The sequence below is a fragment of the Numenius arquata genome, chromosome 6, assembly GCF_964106895.1.
Source record: "Numenius arquata chromosome 6, bNumArq3.hap1.1, whole genome shotgun sequence".
Taxonomy (NCBI): domain Eukaryota; kingdom Metazoa; phylum Chordata; class Aves; order Charadriiformes; family Scolopacidae; genus Numenius; species Numenius arquata.
In genome coordinates, this window is record NC_133581.1 from 43,021,494 (window position 1) to 43,040,105 (window position 18,612).

General features: G+C 41.4%; 1 protein-coding gene across 1 annotated transcript in view; it reads right to left on the reverse strand.

Annotated features, from left to right (window-relative positions):
• Positions 1-18,612, reverse strand: part of SPTBN5 (spectrin beta, non-erythrocytic 5) — a 96,562-nt gene that overhangs the window by 3,620 nt on the left and 74,330 nt on the right. The window contains exons 47-62 of the mRNA XM_074148448.1: positions 18,206-18,296; positions 17,443-17,589; positions 15,041-15,178; positions 14,068-14,324; positions 13,712-13,898; positions 10,543-10,755; positions 9,978-10,174; positions 9,204-9,408; positions 8,278-8,472; positions 7,717-7,872; positions 6,984-7,201; positions 5,295-5,484; positions 4,131-4,307; positions 3,152-3,256; positions 1,517-2,137; positions 467-538 (exon numbers count right to left, since the gene is read on the reverse strand). Coding sequence (XP_074004549.1) covers positions 467-538; positions 1,517-2,137; positions 3,152-3,256; positions 4,131-4,307; positions 5,295-5,484; positions 6,984-7,201; positions 7,717-7,872; positions 8,278-8,472; positions 9,204-9,408; positions 9,978-10,174; positions 10,543-10,755; positions 13,712-13,898; positions 14,068-14,324; positions 15,041-15,178; positions 17,443-17,589; positions 18,206-18,296 — 3,169 coding nt within the window. The remainder of the gene's footprint in view (positions 1-466; positions 539-1,516; positions 2,138-3,151; positions 3,257-4,130; positions 4,308-5,294; positions 5,485-6,983; positions 7,202-7,716; positions 7,873-8,277; positions 8,473-9,203; positions 9,409-9,977; positions 10,175-10,542; positions 10,756-13,711; positions 13,899-14,067; positions 14,325-15,040; positions 15,179-17,442; positions 17,590-18,205; positions 18,297-18,612) is intronic.

Genomic DNA, 18,612 nt, shown 5'->3' on the forward strand with positions numbered 1-18,612 from the left:
ACACAGTTAGAAATTATAAGCATTGGGAGCATGGGAGTGAGGGCTTTCTCTGCCAAAAAAACATCATATGCTGATACAAGCTTGTATTTTTATTTTTATTTTAAATATTGATTTTTTTTCCCCCAATTCAGTTGATATATTGAAACCTGTATTTATCATTAGGGGAACATAACTAACGTGTTCATCCAGCCTAGGCTCTGGTTCATAAATCCATTAAATGTAGCCAGACCCTGTGCTGCATGATTCTGATGACAGGTAAAAATTCCCCTGTCTCTTTCTCTGAAGGACTTGGTCAGATACTGCTAAAGTCAGTGGACGTTTCTTCATGCGTTTTAGTGGTAACTGAATTAAACCCACAGTCCTGAGCTCCTCTTCAGCAAGAGTTTATCCTGAAGAAGTAAGACCAGATCTGGCCTATAACTCAAGGAAAGATGAATTAACCCAGAGTAATGGCATTTGTTTCTACCTGTTGTCTTCCTGGAAGGAGCTGGTCTCTCTTTTCTAGGAATCCTTCCATGTGCTGGAGACTTGCAGAAGCCTGAGACACACAAGAACATCGCTGTTTAACTTTAAAATGCCTCTTAAACATATGTTATGATATCTGAAGGTCTTTGTAGATAAATTCCACACAGAGAAACTGATCTCTACAGCCTCTACCCTTTACATTCACAGCACAGCTAGGTTGCAGTCACATCTCTGTTATACTACCTAAATGAAGATAATTAAGGTCCTTCTAGAACAATTTGCACATGGAATTTGCTCTATCATGGTGTATTAATTTATTAATATAATTTTTATATTATTAGATACAATTTACAACTTAAATCGTTGAAGTTACTCACACCACCCCTGCAATAATGCTGAGTTACACCTATGTATGGTGTGGTACTGGCACACTTGGATACGTCACGAACAAATTCCTCTCAAAGTGCAAGAGGGAAAGGGAACAATTTTTACGTGTCCGTGAGTTCACAGCACATTTCCTGCCAGGGCGAGCAAACAGGAGTTGCTGGTTCTAGTCTTGCACCAGGATGGCTCTTTGGCAAGGGTGGCACTAAGTCCTGCCTCTCCCTGACTTCTAAACTCACCTGACACTGAGCACCACCACCTCACACAGAGGGTATGGGTAAATCAGCAGCCTTGCCTCTGTGAGACGGTATCTCCTGGCTCTTGTTAAGTGCTCTGCTGAGTATTCATCAGCATGAATAACCTCTCATTTGGGAAAGAAAAACAGAAGCCAATGCAGCTGTTAAGACCTAGGTGATCAAGCTGAGCAAATTAAAAATGCTTTCAAGCTATACCTAGCTGCTTAAGTCAACAATCTTTTTGGAAAGTGTATCAACTGCAAAGGCACAGAAAATGCCTCTTGCTGTTCAGATCCGTGAGTGTATCCACTGAAACGCCCACTGTACAGTGCTCTCAGTGACTTTCATACAGAACTTCCTGCATTTCCTTATTTTAACCAGCACAGGACCGTATTTTTGTGAGGAGAGAGCCAGGAACCCCCAGGACTTACCGAAGATGTATTCGCTAATCTCTCTGAAGAGGAGTGAGACCTCAGTAAGTCTGGTGATTTATCTAGTGACCTTTGGCCAGGCTCCGGTGGAGTTGCCATTACTTTTGTCTGCAGGCTGGAGAAAGAGGAGCCTCTAGCACTTTTTTCCTGAGGTGATAGAAGGCCTGTGGCATAGGATTCTGACAAACTGCTGCTGCGTGGCTGGCTTGTGGGAGTAGGAGATAAAGGAGAGCTTAAAGAACTGCGACTTTCCAAAGACGTAGCTCGTGGACCCACTGACTTTGGTGTAGGTGGAGTGACAATCTCACTGAGCCTCCTCTCAGCTTTCATTTCTGTTTTGTTGCTGCTCAGCACTTCTGGGACTCCCCCAGCAATGAATTGCTGGAATGTTGGTGGAGACTTTTCAAGGGGGGAGAAAATAGTTTCGAGTGGGGCCCTCCAGGACAGGCTGGGTAAGGGCACAGACGGCAGTGGTGTTGTGCTCTTTATCTCTGTCACTTTTGGTGGTGTATTCCTTTTGTCGGACGTTTTTCTTTTCAGAGAAGGAACCCGTACAACTTTGCTTTTATCCTTCTGCTCGCTCTCTTCTGTGTCCACTTGTTTCAGAAGATTCATCTCCCTCTGTAGGACACAAGCATCACATTTTTTTTAAATTACCTTTATTGCACTCATGGGTACTTACCTAAGATTTTTTTAATTTTAAGCAGGAATAGTTTTTGAAATACATTCTCTCCTGGCATTGAATTTTAAGGCTTGTACCTCCACTAGCATTCTTAGTGTTAGAACTGAACTTAATTGCTATGTACTGAGCATTATTTTGTTGCCCAAACCACGAATACTGATGGCAGTTAATCTCAAATACAGTGAATCCTGCCCTTGCTAAGTTCTCTAAAGGCTGAGTAATGAGCTCTAGAGAAACTCTGCTTCTTTTCTGTGGCACTGCTTCCTTAAGTTTGCTGTGGGAACAGCGAGTATCTAGGGGTGTTCTGATGGAAAATTTTAGAGTGGAGGACCTTTTTCCTTTCATGTAGCTAATTCACAAGCCACTGAACAGAAGGCAGGCCCAGCTAAGCTAATTTTTAGCCTAACACCAAACACAAAAGCTACGTTTGGCTGGTTATTTCAAGAAAGTAATTTAAAAAACCATTGATACAGGATCTGGGAGGCTGACTGAATATTTTTTGTACTTAATACAATCCATCGTAGAACTCTGATGCCAGAATGAAAAAGGCCTATCTCTGCCCAGTCTCCTTTATTTTCAGCGCTTTGCTATCCCCCAGCACTGTGAGGTGGCTGCAGCTCCCTAATGAAATTCTGCATGGATCAAAATCTCTCCATCTGTGTAGTGAGGGGAACACCCTGTTTCTCACACAGCAATGACACACAGCTTTTTTGCTGTTCCTGGCAGAAGAAAGCTTCCACTTCTCCCCTGAAGCTTTTGCAAGCTACTTGGACTCTTTTGGTCCACATACAGGCCTCATTCTCAGCTGCTCTATCTGCAATATCTCAGCTTTGGTCACTCATTTACTCCATCTCAGCACAAGAGTTAATTCTTATAGAGTGACTGAGCCCCAAACATTCAAGGACCCCCATTATCCTGTTTAATACACAGCTCATTGACCTTCTACTTCTCACCTTAGTTTTCCTGCTGAGCTGAGCAAACTTCTCCTCCTGAGCTGCAAGCATCTTCTCAAAATCATGGTGTTTCTTCAGTAATTCCTCTACTTCAGACACTGAATCCTGAAGGGAAAGATTATCAGATACAGAAGTCCAAAACCAAGTCCATCAGAAGAGATTATGCCTAAGATTTTCAGATTTACCTATTCTGTTTAGCCAAATGACGATTCTGAAATAATTGTAATTCAATGTCTAAACCCCTGACAGTGTGTGAAAAAAATCTTAATTTACACAAAGAAAAGGTTTGTAAGCTTGCAGTCTGTCTGCTGTACTTGAAAAAAAGAGCTCAAATAACAACATTCTTTTTTTCTGCAAAGCCATGTGGTACCATGGCTTCCAACTATAACTGTTTACATACATATTAAGTGCTTGGATTCCAGCTTGTGCTAGACACAGAGTTTATTGCTGCCCTACAATCCCTTCCATCTTAAACCTCTGTCTTGCTCTCTGCTTAGTTTTCAATACCCGAGTTTATGACACTGTTTTCCCATCTTATAAACCATTAGAAGACAGTCAACGACAAGAAAAAAACAAAACTATGGATGCTGGTGTTAAATAGCAATTTACAAGCTAGCAATCAAGCCTTCTGTGCAAAACATGCTGCCGCCCAACACAAGGCAAGGAAAAAACCTTTCGAAACAGGCTCTCAGCATGACAATGAAGGTTGAACCCTCTGCAAATTATCTTATTATGTGAAAAAATGGTCTGGAATTCTACCACCCCCTGGTAGCCACTATCTCCTGGAGCCCATCGCCATGTAAAATGCAGCAACTGTCCTGGGCTCACCTCTGTAAGAGGACAGAGGTCCTGCTCTTTGTTATCTCAAGGTGCATTACTGTTTAGATTGTGATTAACTTCGGGCCCAAGGTGATACACGCTCCAAGCACTCTGTCTATGCTAAAAGACATTTCAATAGCGTTGCACTGTTGTTACTCACCCCATAGCTAGGATCTGAAAGAAAGCTCTCCTTGGCAGCCAGCCATGCTTCTGCTTGTTCTAGCTCTCTGCGGAGCAATTGAATCTCCCAGTTTTCTTCATATAACTCTTTCCTCATATCCCAGCTCTCCTTTACCTTCTTCATCAGCTCTGACAGCTCTAAGAGTTTTTCTTCAATCTAGAAAAAATAACATTTGCAATGCCAGGAGGTGAAAAATCCAATCAGACTTTCATGTGACACCCAACTAGCGTTTTGTCTGTCCTCATGATCCAGAAGATGACCACTAGGTAACTTTTTGTTGTTAACATAGTTTGGAAACGATGTCTGGGTCCTCATTTTTCTCATTTGAATCCATTTAGCCTGTACGTTGTATAGCTATGTATTATAATTGTATGCATATCCTACATACCATGTGACCGGTATTCTGCCATATGCTGTGCTGTGATGAAACTTTATAGCCAGAAAATTTGTATTATAGAACTAGTGAGAACCAGAAGATTCAACAAATACATCCGTTCATGGCAAGGCAACAATGGAGAGCCTTAAGCTGTAGAAAGTTCTCTAATTCTTTCTACAACAGAAGTATTGTAATCTTGCCTAAATTCTGAAAATGTTTTTGATGGTGTGATCTCTGCATGTACTGACAGTATCAAGACAAGCTTAGGACCACTGCAGAGGTCAAAGTCCAAAGGTACACAGATACAGGACCACAGAAATTTTAACATTCTTGCCCCTTTGGCTCTGTAACATTTCTGAAGAATTACATACCTTTTGGTGTTCTCAGGGACATCTCTCTGTCCTACAGTTGATTGTATTGTGATATATTTTATCCTAGGTCTTGTGCAGTTAAATGCTAAAATCTCATTTATGTGGGATATCTTTTCTGTGGAATAGCAATACCTCCCTACCCCCCACATAGCCATAATCAATCCAGGGACTATTCTTTTATGGTCAGCTTCAAAATCAGTTTTTAGAGGAGTAAGACCTTTAAAAGGCGTTTTCTTTTTCTACATGTCACACGAAGTCTGCAGCTTTCAATGGTAGAGAACCTGATTGTCCTGTTTAGTACTTCTGTTTTGAAAGCCAGACAAAGCTGCAACTCCTGCCTATTTAATATCTTCTTTGTTCACTCTTGTTTATAAAATATTTAACTCATTAACACACCTCCACAGACATGAAATGTCCGTTCTTCATCAGGTCACCTCCTGCCCGCTGCATTTCTTCATATTTTAGCCACTGTTTCTCTATCTCACGCTTGTACTCCTCATGACGCTTGATAAGCAGTTCAGCTCCCAGGACATCATTTGCCAGTTCCTCGGATATCACCAGTGCATGCATCTCATTGGCCCAGGCCCTGCAGAATAGAGTCAAAAGGGTAAAACCAGAAGGGATCCGAGTCTGTTGGCTACTCAGGAACGCACACATCCTGTGGCTGTGGACACATGCACATGGACTTTTACTTGCTCATGAAAGATAGGAATATACAAACACATTGATGAAGGTTCACTCATGCATCTGTGGACTTTTATAACCTGATATAATACACCCGGTGCCTGTTAGAGAGGCAGCTGCAGTATCTATACATACTGAAGCACTGCACACTCAGATCCTCAGAAAGAACTGTAACTGCAAACACCTCGGCTGTACACACTCACAGCACTTTTATGTGTAGTGCAGGGACACAGAGACTTCCAGATGTCCATCCAGTCTTATCAACATGCATGAAAGTACTCCATATGCATACAGAGCACTCAAGCAAAGATACTTTTTAAGGAAAATTTTCAACTCCAAGGGCCTCAACTGGCATAAACAAATGCATCTTGATTTACCTGAGCTCAGGATCTATCCCTTAGCATAGTAAATGTCCAATAGTCAGTGGTAACCACTTCATTGTCTTTGTATTTCTACTCCTCTCGTGGATTAACTTTTTCATTAACTACACTGAACTAAAAATGTCCATATTTCGTCTGTGAGAAATCCTGTTCAAAAAACACAATTTCCATCAAAAATGTATCATTTTTGACGAAAATGACATTAAAATGATAAAATATAATATTTTAATGTTGGTCCGCCACTTTGAGTATAGCGTTATTTCCATTATTTATTTCAATTTTTACATTAGACCTCTGCTTATAGATACTTTGGCATGATTGATTTAAACAGAATGAGACACTTAGCTCAGCATATCTTTTCTAAAAAAGTGTATTTTGTCGATCCTTATCCTTTAAACATTCAGCAGTTTGTTCTAATTCAGATTTAAAAAAGGAAAAAAAGATAATGGAATGTCCCAGCAATTGAATTCTTGCAAAAAACCTGACCCCTAGTAAGAATGGGTGTGTGCGTATGGGCAGTGGCATTAAATACATGTGCGTGAAACCCTTTCAGCACTTGACCAACTGCTAACCTATTTTAGAAGGTTGTCTTTAATGTAGTTTTTTTGACTCTGAGAAAAATGGGTGCTGGTGTCTGCACAGGTGTTACAAATTACTCGACAATCTAGCAGAGACTCACCCATCTTCCCACAGAATCAACAGTATTTTCAATTGAAATTGTGAGACTACCAAATCTATCCAGAGTGACTGAATTCTCCAAGACTATCTAGGAAATAGTCTAACAATGTGGGTTTGTCATGCACACTGTGCTGAAGTGGAGTGGCATGGTCACCTCTGATGTGTGCTAAATTCTGTAAAGCGCTGTTGAGAAGATGCCTTGTATTTATTCAAAGAGATTTGCAAGCAAGCTGCGGAGCATCTGGGACAGGAGTCAAATAACTGACAGGTGTAATTTAGAAAATCCTATATGGGAAAGAGAAGAAATAAGGCCCGCAGCCAAACTCAAGGGGCCAACACATACATCAGCTCCCTGCAGTCATTGAAGTAGAGCTGGACTTGTTCTGCCTGGCTCAGTCTTGCCTTCCTCTCCAGAAACTTCTTGTCCAGGTTTTCCCAGCACTCATCCACATCTGTGAGTCTCTCCATAATATTTTCCTTGACTTGAGGGTATGTACGGCTGAGGTGCCAAGCCTCTCCCCGAATCCGTTCCAGCTCTTTCATGATGGCTCCTAGATCTCTCTGGGACAGGGACAGAATGGATTGTAAGAACAAGTCACTCCTTACATCGATCAAAAGCAGATTTTAAAGATGCTGCATATCTTTTCTAGCCACTGGCTGCACAGAGGCTGGAAATATGACTCTGTCAAGACTTTTCCTCTCAATTTCCTCCCAATGGCTTTTAACATTCATCATCAAACATCAAAGAATGCGACACACTAATTATTTTGATAAGTGTGGAGTTGAAGTCACTTGTAGTTCAGATGACACCCTTGTAATTATGATAACAATTTGGAACAGATTTTAGAAGAGAAGCTAATCCTTAGAAGTAAAAGCATTAATAATAATATCACAGTATTAAAGGAGGAAAAGGCCCTCTCCCGTGAAGCAAAATGAGTATTTCAGGGTGCAACAAATTTCTCTTTTGTTGGCCTGAAAACAAGGCACTTGAGAGGATTTCAAATCAAGCAACAGTCTCTTTTTTTTTTTTGGCCATTAATGCTTTTCTGCCACTGCTTCGTGACAGATCCCCTTACCTCTACTCCCTCAAGCTGGCTGAGAAGTGTCTGTACACCTGGAAGATCATATCCATAATCATCTATATCCACCACTGCCTCTTTCTCCTGCATCCAACCCTTTATTTCATCCACATCATGATCATATTGGTGAACTTGCTGGGCTGCTCTTAGATTCTGGAATGAAGAAAAAATTTAATGGTAATACTATATATCATAGCTGCGGCACAAAAAAGAGCAACCCTAATATGTCCTAATATAGTACAGAGTGAACAAGAGTGGAAGCGAAACACCTTTCCAACTAAGTCACCTGAAAGTGAGGCGTCCAAGCTAACCTAATTTCCCCAAGTTCTCTTTGTCAATGGAAAGAATCAGATGTCACCAAAGAGCAATTTATCCCTACATAAGATGTGTGACCAAGATGGAGAGCATGAATTGCTTGAAGAAAGAATAGAACAAAATACACCTATTGCTCTTATAAACCTTGTGTTTCAATATGAGCAATGCACTGGTTTGGGAAAGGAAGAAGGACATGGGAAACTGCAGGGAATTCAATGCCCCAGTATTTCATGTATTTCCTACCTCTGTCCTTGTCTGGATAGCATGGCATAGTTTCTCCCACGTCTCATTGATTTGCTTTGTTCTCTTCTGGATAATGTCCATCTTGCTGTGGCCCTCCTTCTCTAGTTTAGATGCTAACTCATTTAAGGAGACAACTTTGGAATGTCCCAGAGGTTTCACCTCATTTACAAAATCTTTAAACTTTTTCTCCAGTACCTGCAGGATAAATGGTGACACTTAGATATGAGAATTTCTGCCCACCTCTATGAGAGGAGCAGAAAGAATCACTTTCTCTGTACTGTGTAACACGAAAACTATGTATTGCAGTCTACAAGTGCAAATCACTTGATAAACCCAGATGATATGGAGTCAGAAGGCAGCATTATTGTCTTGATCATCTTATGTCACAGAGAAAAATCACACACATCCTGACAAACAGATGCTGCCCAGATCAAAAGCTAAGAAACGTAACCCCTTAGGCTGTCCACTTACACAGCAGTTGTTGAGGAGCAGATACTATGAATGATACCTCTCTGCACTGTATGTCCCGAGGAGAAATTTATCCTTGAAATCAGCAGCCAGAGGTGTGAACACTGCATCCCCGTGTTTTCCACTGAAATTGTTATAAGATCATGGCCCTGGTTGTGTCCAATTTTTTAGGCCCTGTTGAATTTATAATGAGGGGCAGCAGAGAATTGTGTGGACCTCACCTTATCCCAAAAAAAGCTAACTTTCTGATGCACCTACTTTTTCTGTTGGAAGATGCTATCTCAGAGAGCCTTGTATAAACAGACAGAAACCAGTCTGAGTTCATGATGCAGAGAGAACTGTTTTGCTTTGTTTTTGTCACTGTAACATGCTTCATTGTCAGCAGGTACACAAAAACTGCAACAAATATATTCCATCTTTGCCATAAAATATGTACAATACCTTTCATTTTCTTTTACCTCAACATGATCTAAGTCCTGCCCATAGTCATCCGACTCTGCTACAGACTGTTTACTGGAAAGCCATGCATCCACCAGCTGGAATTCTCTTTCAAACTGATAGAGCTGGAATTGTTCTTGCAGGCGTTTTCTCTGGGTCTCAGCCTTCTGTAGGAGAGACTGATAGTCTGCTAGGATCCCCTGGAGCTTTGAAAGTATGGCTGGACTGCAAAGAACAAGAATCAGAAGGTATGTCTTTGTTTTACCATTCTTTTTGAACATTGTCTTTTCTGACAGGTTAAATTTACACCATCATCAAAATACAGAAGAAACCAGATAACATCACTGAGTCAGTTATGCCAAGCCGTTAAAACCAGCCAGTTCAGGAAATTAAAGGATCTCGTAAGAATGGCTGCTCTTTTCGCTTCCTCCTCACCAGATATAAAAGCAAACTGGCAATGAAAAACAGTGAACTGACAAGAATGTCCATTTCCTTTCCCAAGCACGGTATTTTTTGAATGTGTATAGTAAATGAGAACTAGGTAAATGAGTTCCTGGGAACAGACAATGGCCAAAGAAGCTGATTTGCACTAATTGGCCTGTTAACAACAGTAGTGAAAATATTAAAACAATCATCAAGCTTTTTGTCTCTGTGATGGTGGTGAAGGATGGATTGATGTCCCTTGAAGTCATATTTCTGAATCAAACAGCCACTGAAGATTGAACATTTCTGTATTTGCCTTCTCTGGGCATTTCTGTTAGACCTGGAGCAGAAGCGTGTTTTCACTTTCCTACCTCTCAGGGCTGTCTTTGTTTATTAAGCCGGCACCTGTCTCCTGTACTTTCTCGATCCGGGGCCTGAAACCATCCATGTCCAGCTTGGTAGCTTCAAGCTTACGCAGTAGAGCTTGTGTGGATTCTTCATTCTTCCCATAATCAGAGGTCTCCAGAATGAAGCTCCTCTCTGCCAGCCACACCTCGACTTCCAGTAGCTGTATAAAATACAGGGATGAGCGTGAACACAGCTGCAATTTAGGTCAAGACAAAGAAAACTGGAAAGCAGTGGTGCCCGAAGAGACACATCAGTGAAAAGAGAGAGCAGCTTAGGTGCCTTCCTGTAATGCAATCTTGCAGACACTGTTCAAAAAAGACACGTACCCAGAACCCAGTAATTAAGGTTACATGTTTATTCCTCACTTCAGTTACTGGCAAAACTAACTGTTATTTCTCCACTGTATCTGTGCTTACCAGATATGAAAAATCTGCTCCTATCTCAGCACTTGCATCGATTCAACAATATAGGTACCGGATCTTTTAAGCAAAGAACGACCAAAATAAATCTCTCATGAACCATCTTTACCTCATTCAGGAACAGATGGGCCTCATATGACTGCATGAGCCGCTGTCTCCTCTCTTGAGCCTCTGCCTTCAAGGTTTCTACAGAAGTCTCAAGCTCCTTCAGCTGCTCCATAATCTTTCGAGAGGCTGAGTGGCCTCCCCTTACCAGTTTCTGCCCTGTACTGAGCACTGCTTTGGTCAAAGCATCCCGACTGCTTATCTCATTCTCCAAATTCTGGAAAAAGAGTAAAATGACAGACCAAAAATAAAATTTATGGAGATTTTTATACCAGATAATGTAGTCATGCAATTCCATTATAAACCTCTTTTCTATAGACAAAGATGGGTCAGAGGTGCAAAGTCTGAGTGAATGTTCAAAGCGGAGTGGAGGAGGTTTTTTGGGGTGAAGGAGTGATTACAGAAAACAAATACAGACATGTAGTTTGGACCTTGGTATGTATCCACCTCAGAGTGTGGAGGGAAGAGGTTCTAACCACAAACTTCTTGTCTGTAGACTCCACTGAAACATACCCTCTTCCACCCCATTACATGGTGTTTCTTGAATTAAAATGTGTCTAGGGAAGAACAATCAATTCACCTGCTTATCAGTATTTACCACTTGCCAGCACCTTTGTAGAAGATGCAGCTTTGCATAACAGGCATTGCAAACACTGTGGGTACACATACTACCAGGCAACCAAGACAACAAGGAGAGAAGAAAACTACCGGGACCAGTTCTCAAAGACTTCACTTGAAATTAATTTTTGAAGACTGGTAGATTTTAAAACCATGTGCATATGTCCATATCCCCCCTAATATGATATTTGCCTGGGTGGGTAAGGACCATGCCATCAGTTTGTCTGTGGGCGGATGTACATTCCACAGCTAACTACGCCTGAGCACCTTGAGCACAAACAAACCTCACCATTTTACAATTGTTGTGTTTATTTTCATAGCTGCGAAACAGGCAGTTTCAGAGTTAGGCTGCAGTGCAGTGTTAATGTAGAAGAGATGCCCCCTCTGAGGAGAGGAGCTGCTTTTTCAACTTAAGTATCAGATTTGGCTGGAAAAGAGCTCTGATTCTAATCTTGCCTTTAACTTCCCCCTATTAATTTCAAGACAGCCACTATGTTGTTGAAAAGTGATACCAAATCTGACCCCAGCAGAATGGAATCCAGTGGCAAAGATTATAAAACATCTTGTACTGTGTATTAATAATAAGCTAGCAGCGTGAAGAACAGCTTTGCAGTTGAACATTTAGGAACATGTATTCACAGTACTTCATTTAAAACAACGGGAATTTAAAAAAAAAAAAATAAAAAAGGGGAGGAGAGGAGTGAGGGGAAACTGTTCCAAGCCAAGCAGCTGTGCATATACATATTCTATTTGTGTGTAAATGCAGTTTTGCAAGACAGTTGTGGGTTTTTTTTTTTTCGGGTTGATACATTTCACACACAATCTCTTTTGTGGTAATGGACCAAGGACTGAATTTTGCAAGTCTGGCTCATCAAGACAAACAATAGAGGGTGGAACTAATAGTATATGCAATTCTTGACTGTTATGTCACCTCTGACATTTGTTTACCTGTAAACCAACATTTAAAAAAAGAAAGTGTAGAGGCTCTAGCTATTAAAAGATTGAGAATTCAAAGCTTATATTTTAATTCTGCTTCCAGGAGAATAAGAAGCAAAATAGCAGGACTAATTGGCATTTTATTATGCACTGATATTATGGTCTGTATCTCCCATTCTCGCAGTCCATTGAAATATTTTGAGACCTGGCCAATTAACACAAAGATAATTGTAGCCTAAAGCAGTATCTCCACTGTTCCTCCAGTTATCCCAAATATTTTCTCAGATTAATTCAGCTCTAAGATTCCTTTCTTCCATGAACCTAATTACTTCTTTACCATGCCAATCAGCTCATAATTTTTAGGAGAAATTGCACACATAACATTTATACTTTTAATCATGATGAAACCAGCTTTTTGTTGCTACTGTCTAATCTCAAAGTCACCAACTGCATCTCACAAATACAGATTTTTTACAAATAAGAAAGTGCAAACTGTTCAGAATAAACCCATGGGTCTTACTCAGGAATATTCTGGAAGATGCATTTAAAAACATTTTACCATTCTTCATTAAATTGTGAGTACACCTAGGATAAATCAACTTTTTAAGAGACTTCATCCCTGCCCTAGTATGTTACCTGTAGCAGTCTTGATGTTTTAACCTGGGGACATTTCAAATTTTTTGTAAGTTCAGATTTTTATTTGTAGACATGCAGATTGCACCAAATGCTTGGGCTTACTCTCTCTATTGATACGTATATATGTAACACACTCTCCCACTTTATAAGATACTCTGTCTTTCCCAACCCTAATGGAGATTGCACAGATTTTCCCCAGAGGCACTTGAGTTGGCACTTAAATGGGCTGTCATTTGCTAGCATTAAGTACCAATAGCTGCTGGAAACTTTTAGCAAGACTTTTTTTTTCCCTTCCACCTCATGTTTGGAAAGAGACAGTTCTCTTTATTAAAAAAAAACTATTAGGAAGGCAGCTGCTGTTTTATTGGTATTTGAGATGACAGTGGTCCAGGCTCTGCTTTCTCTGATGGCCCATCTGAACCTTGTGAAATAATTCAGCAGCTATCTTGAAAGCTACCACTGGAATTAAGGTTGGCAAAGGGTCATCATAATATCCTGTTAACTCCCTCCCTCCAGAGTAGAAAGAGTTTTGGGGAAAGATGTTTTCCTGGGAGCTCATCCTGAGACATTCAGAGCTCATCCTAAGCTTGCTTCAGTGTACTTACTGAGTTTCAAAGCATATTAGGACATCTGCTGCCTAAAGTAGCTATGACAGGATGCACAACAGTTTGTAAAATCTATTTTGTATTGCAAGGGCCAGGTTTTAAAGTCAGTTCACAGAAAGAGCTAATGTGTCCACAGAAAAGCATATGGTGTGGCACCTATACCGCTGCAATGATAAGCAATATCAAATCCCGCATGTTGCCAAGTCACGGACATATCCTTTGAAAAATGTCATTATTATCAGACATGGATAAGAATAATCCCTGTCATCTTGAATCCTGTTAGCCAAAGCACAGCAGATGAAGTCTGCCAGAGGCAAATTGAATTCCATGATCTCTCTTTGATTCTAAAGACTGATAATGGTTGTCACATGACATTACCTGGTGCTTTTCTTGTAGACTCTGAATGGTTGCCAGGGATTGACCATAATCCCTGGAGGAAGCCATGGGAAGCTTCTCATGAACCCAGGCCAACTCCTCATCAACATCTCGGAAGAACTGGTACTGAAGTCTGCTTGCCTCCAGATTCCCACGTCTCTCCTGCAGAGGATCACGTAGACTTTTGTATCTGTAGGTTTTAAAGGAAACCCAATGAGGACCGCAGATTAATAAGGACTGAATGCAAAATGTTCTTTTCAGAATGATGTAGAGAAGAAAAGAAAAAAAGTATGCAGGGAAGAAAAAAGCTGATAAAAATAAGATAAAGATGGCAGGAGACAGGCCAGGCACTTGCGTACCTCTGCACCAGTTGATCCACTCTCTCTTCTAGTTCATCAGCAAGGAAATGCTTCTCCTTCTGGAACTGCTGAGTTGTGATGACAAGCTCTTGTAGCCGGTCCCTATGGCCAGCAATATCTTCCTCCAGTTCCTCTTGTTTCTTCAGGTGACTGTTCAAAACCACCAGATCGTTGTCACTATATGGTGCTTTCAACTCATTTTCCACATCTTCCAACCATTTCTCCATATCCTCTACGCTTCGCTGAAAATGAAGGCCCTGAGGACAAGCAGGAAGAAAAGGTCATTTAAACCTTTAGGACGGATGACATGATATAAAAATCTTGGCCACTTTCAGTAAGAATTACACACAGACACAGCGAAGCTTCCCAGGGCTTAGTGAACTTTTCCCAGATATAACGGTGGTCCAAATGAAGAAGACAATTAAGTCAGAGTGAATGCAAGAAGAGATGCAGAGAACATCAAGAGATAATTTTAATTGTGTTGCACAAATATAAATGAAGGACATGCTACCTTAAAATGAAGCCATTTAAAGGGAGAGCTCTATTTTATACCCAGAGTGTCTGATAGCCCATGCAAAACTCAATCATGAGAAGTCATGTGCCTGGAGCTAGAAGAATGAAAAGCAGCTGTGGATTTCTTTCTCAATGTGTTGGAGAAAAGATGCCATTGGGACAGATGCAGAGAGTTGACATATATGAGTGAACACATTTTCCCTCAGTATCCCCCTCTAGAATCCTGATCTAAACCAGCAGCAGAAAGCAGAAGGGAACACTGCCTACAAATCCCTTTCCCTCCACAGGGATCTCTGGTTCTCCCATTGATTCCATTCAGTCAGTCCACACTTAGTAGTTTCTTTGTTTAATTGTCTTTAAGAATCAAGTCTGATTGTATCAAGTGACACAGTCATAGAAGAGATGTGTAGCTGCTGAGCTATCTCTGGAAATGACACCAATACAGGCATCCCTGTATTACCTTGTAAGCATCCTGCAGCTTGGCCCGTTTATCCTGGCAATTTGCTAGCAGTTCCTCCCATAGCTCTTCCATTTCTTGTAGTCTGGACTGAATGGCTTCAGGGGCATAGTGCCTCTCACGGAGCATCTTCTCCCCTTCCTATAACAGAGAGAACAGTCAAAGTTTTCTTACTTTGCTGAATGCACCACAATATATCACTTTTGCCCCCATAAACAAAGTCTACTGGCACTGTTATGTAAAGGGTCAGCTGTAGCCATCACTTCCTGACGTAAGAGAGAGGCTGCAGAGACAAAGGAAAAACAGATAAAGGCAACATGCTTATTGAAACTAAGGCAGAGGCTGATTTTCCTGTTTTTCTGGCCTCTGAAATTATTTGAAATGCTACAAGGCAATATTAGAAGACAAAGGGTAAACCTTCATTATGCAACACCTATATTGCCTAAAAGCTGGCAGGGAACCTAGTTTGCAAGCACTCAGTTTTTTTCTGTGATGCCCCACATTCTATAATCACTGTTTCAGATTGCCCAGCCACCTGTCCTTTTCTATTCCCTTCTTTGCATGTTAAGAGAGAAGTATCTCATACAAGTGAATGACTGAATGATATAATGAAATCTCTTTTAACCATGCACTGTTGTCCCATTGTATTATGTAATAAAAGTTTATCTGCATTTCTAATCTCTGAGCTGCAGAGATATACACGTTGGCAGAAGAAGCAGTAGACGGGGCACAGCAAGACCTTCATCAGGTAGAAGAGTCTGTAGGTCCCCCTTAAACTGGGACCAAGTTTGCTTTAGAAAGCTAAACTGAGCTATTTCTACATTTTGCAATGGGGAAGAGAAGGCACAGCAAGAGAAAGACACTATATCAGGACAGCAGATATTAATTTTCTTCTAAAAAGCCCAGGTGGCCAAGAAGGCCAACAGCACCCTGGCATGTATCAAGAATGGTGTGGCCAGCAGGACTAGGGAAGTCATTGTCCCCCTGTAGTCTCCACTGCTGAGGCCCCACCTCGAGTGCTGTGTCCAGTTTTGGGCCCCTCACTACAAGAAAGAAATTGAGGTGCTGGAGTGTGTCCAGAGAAGAGCAATGAAGCTGGTGAGGGGTCTGGAGAACAAGTCTTATGAGGAGCAGCTGAGGGAGCTGGGATTGTTCAGCCTGGAGAAAAGGAGGCTGAGGGGAGACCTTATCACTCTCTACAACTACCTGAAAGGAGGTTGTAGCGAGGTGGAGGCTGGTCTCTCCTACCAAGTAACAGGCGATAGGACAAGAGGAAATGGCCTCAAATTGTGTCAGGGGAGGTTTAGATTGGATATTAGGAAAAATTTTCTTCACTGAAAGGATTACTAAGCATTGGAACAGGCTGCCCAGGGAAGCGGTTGAGTCACCATCTCTAGAGGTATTTAAAAGACAGGTAGACGCGGTGCTTAGAGATATGGCTTAGTGATGGCTTTGTCAGTGTTAGGTTGATGGTTGGACTACATGATCTGAAAGGTTCCTTCCAACCTAGGCAATTCTATGGTTCTATGATTCTACTAAGGCTATTCCAAACAAACAAAAAAAATAATAATGAGAAAGAGTTTGTGCAAACAACTCTTTAAAACCAGATTAGTTTAGAGAGAATTGTAACTCCACCCTTTAACCCCCCTGTTGTGTCTGTGCACAGGAGGGTTAAAAACAAAAAAAAAGTTTGTGTAGGGGTTCTGCAGTACTGGATGCAGGCAAGTCTGAGGAGGGAATCTACCTTTAATGCTTAGTTATCTATTGCAAAATACAGCTAGTAAACACTGTGCTGAAAATAAGGTTAATAAACATGTGACAGTCTGTCCTTCCAAACTCATCATCTGATCACAGCTTCTGCCAAGTATCTGACAAAGCTTGTCAGACGTCCCTCCTATCTCTCCTACCAGCATGTCTCTGCAAAGGCAACACTTGAAAGCTCTTCTTGATCCTTTTTGTTGGATACATTTTATCTGACTTGTTTAAGTTGTGCATACAGTCAGCTAGGTTCCCTGATGCAAAGAAACGGGTGTACCTCTAAAATGGCATTCACCCCAGAGAGAAGTCCTTAAAGTCAGTGGACTGAATCTTTCATTGAAAGCACTCATCTCTTTCCATTGCACGTACAGTGAATATACATAGCAAGCTCACACTAGGCAATAAGACAGAAGTTGAGAGAAACTGATTGACACAAAGTTCTTGATGGACTAAAAGAATAAGTCCATCATAAGAAAGTCCCTTAAGCCCCATAAGAAAGGGACTTCCCAGTCCCCTCAGAGAAGTGTGAACGATGACAGTGAGGGGACAGTGATTCCCCCTCGCTTGTTTGAGATCACTGTAACTCGGACTATCTGCAGTCTTTCATGCCAGTTGCCCAGCCTTGCCATCAGCCCCGATTTTCTCACAGATTTGATGGAGTCCAGGCGATTTCTGTTGGCCATGATCTCTGCTTGGAAAGTCTGGTGCTTCTGCAGTTTGGTCTGCAAATTGCTTGGATCCTTCCAGCTATCATCCTGGGCAATGCTATTCTTCTCGTTGATCCAGGCAGCCACCTTTGGGGGGGAAGGAACAGAAGTAGACAAAACTTTCAGTGTTTCTTCAGCTCCAACCTGCCAGTTCCTCCTTTAACTTGTATAAAACATGGAACTAGTGAGTGGGGACACAAATGAGTAGCCCTTCTGAGGTTCTGCTTCCCTAAGCTCCTTATGTCTTTCATAATGAAGTTCAGCCCTAGATCTCTGTTTACCAGCGGTTACCTGGAAAGGGGACTGTCTCCATGAGATAGGCCCCATGCAGTGAGAAAGTGAGTGGGTGCATGTGCGCATGGGGGAGAAAGTGCAATTATCTCCCTATTGCTAACCCACTGCCAGTATCTCACAAGAACTAATTTGTCTCTTCCCATTAATTTTAAAATGGTGGCACATTCCCTTTTTAATGCATTTATTTCTTTTGCATTTTGCTGGCATTCAATGCACAGGTGACTGAAGGGAAGCTGTGACTTGAAAGCCAAAAAATCTCTTCGCTCTTATCCTCATCTTTCCTAATATCATCTCATTCCAGACTCTAGTTCCTTGATTTTTCTCACAGTAAATCTCTTCAGGAATTCAGATCTATGAGATACAGTATGTTTTAAGAGACCAGAATACCATGAATCCTGTGTAATTGTACCTCAAAGGAATTCCTCAGCAGCTTCTGCAGAAGCCTTGACTCCTCTAGCAGATGTCTGCGAGCAGCAGCATTCTCCAGCAGTTTCTCTTCTCTGAGATGAAGACAGATGTGTGAGGTAAAAAGCCACAGAGTGAATTAGATAAGATAAGGGTTTTCAATTTTCATCTCTAAAACACAGGCGATCTAACCCTTCATTCTCCAGGAGAGAACTGCTGATAGCATGCAGCCTCCTGTGATTCGGGCTGCCAGAGAAGATGCTCAGGACACCATAGGAAGGTTTACGAGCAGACAGGTATGTTTAAAGTACACACAGATTCTGTATATATGATGTCTACCTCTAGGAATCACCATTATTGCCTTTCAGGGTACAGGAGAACAAAAACTCAGCATGTTTCTTACATGAAAAT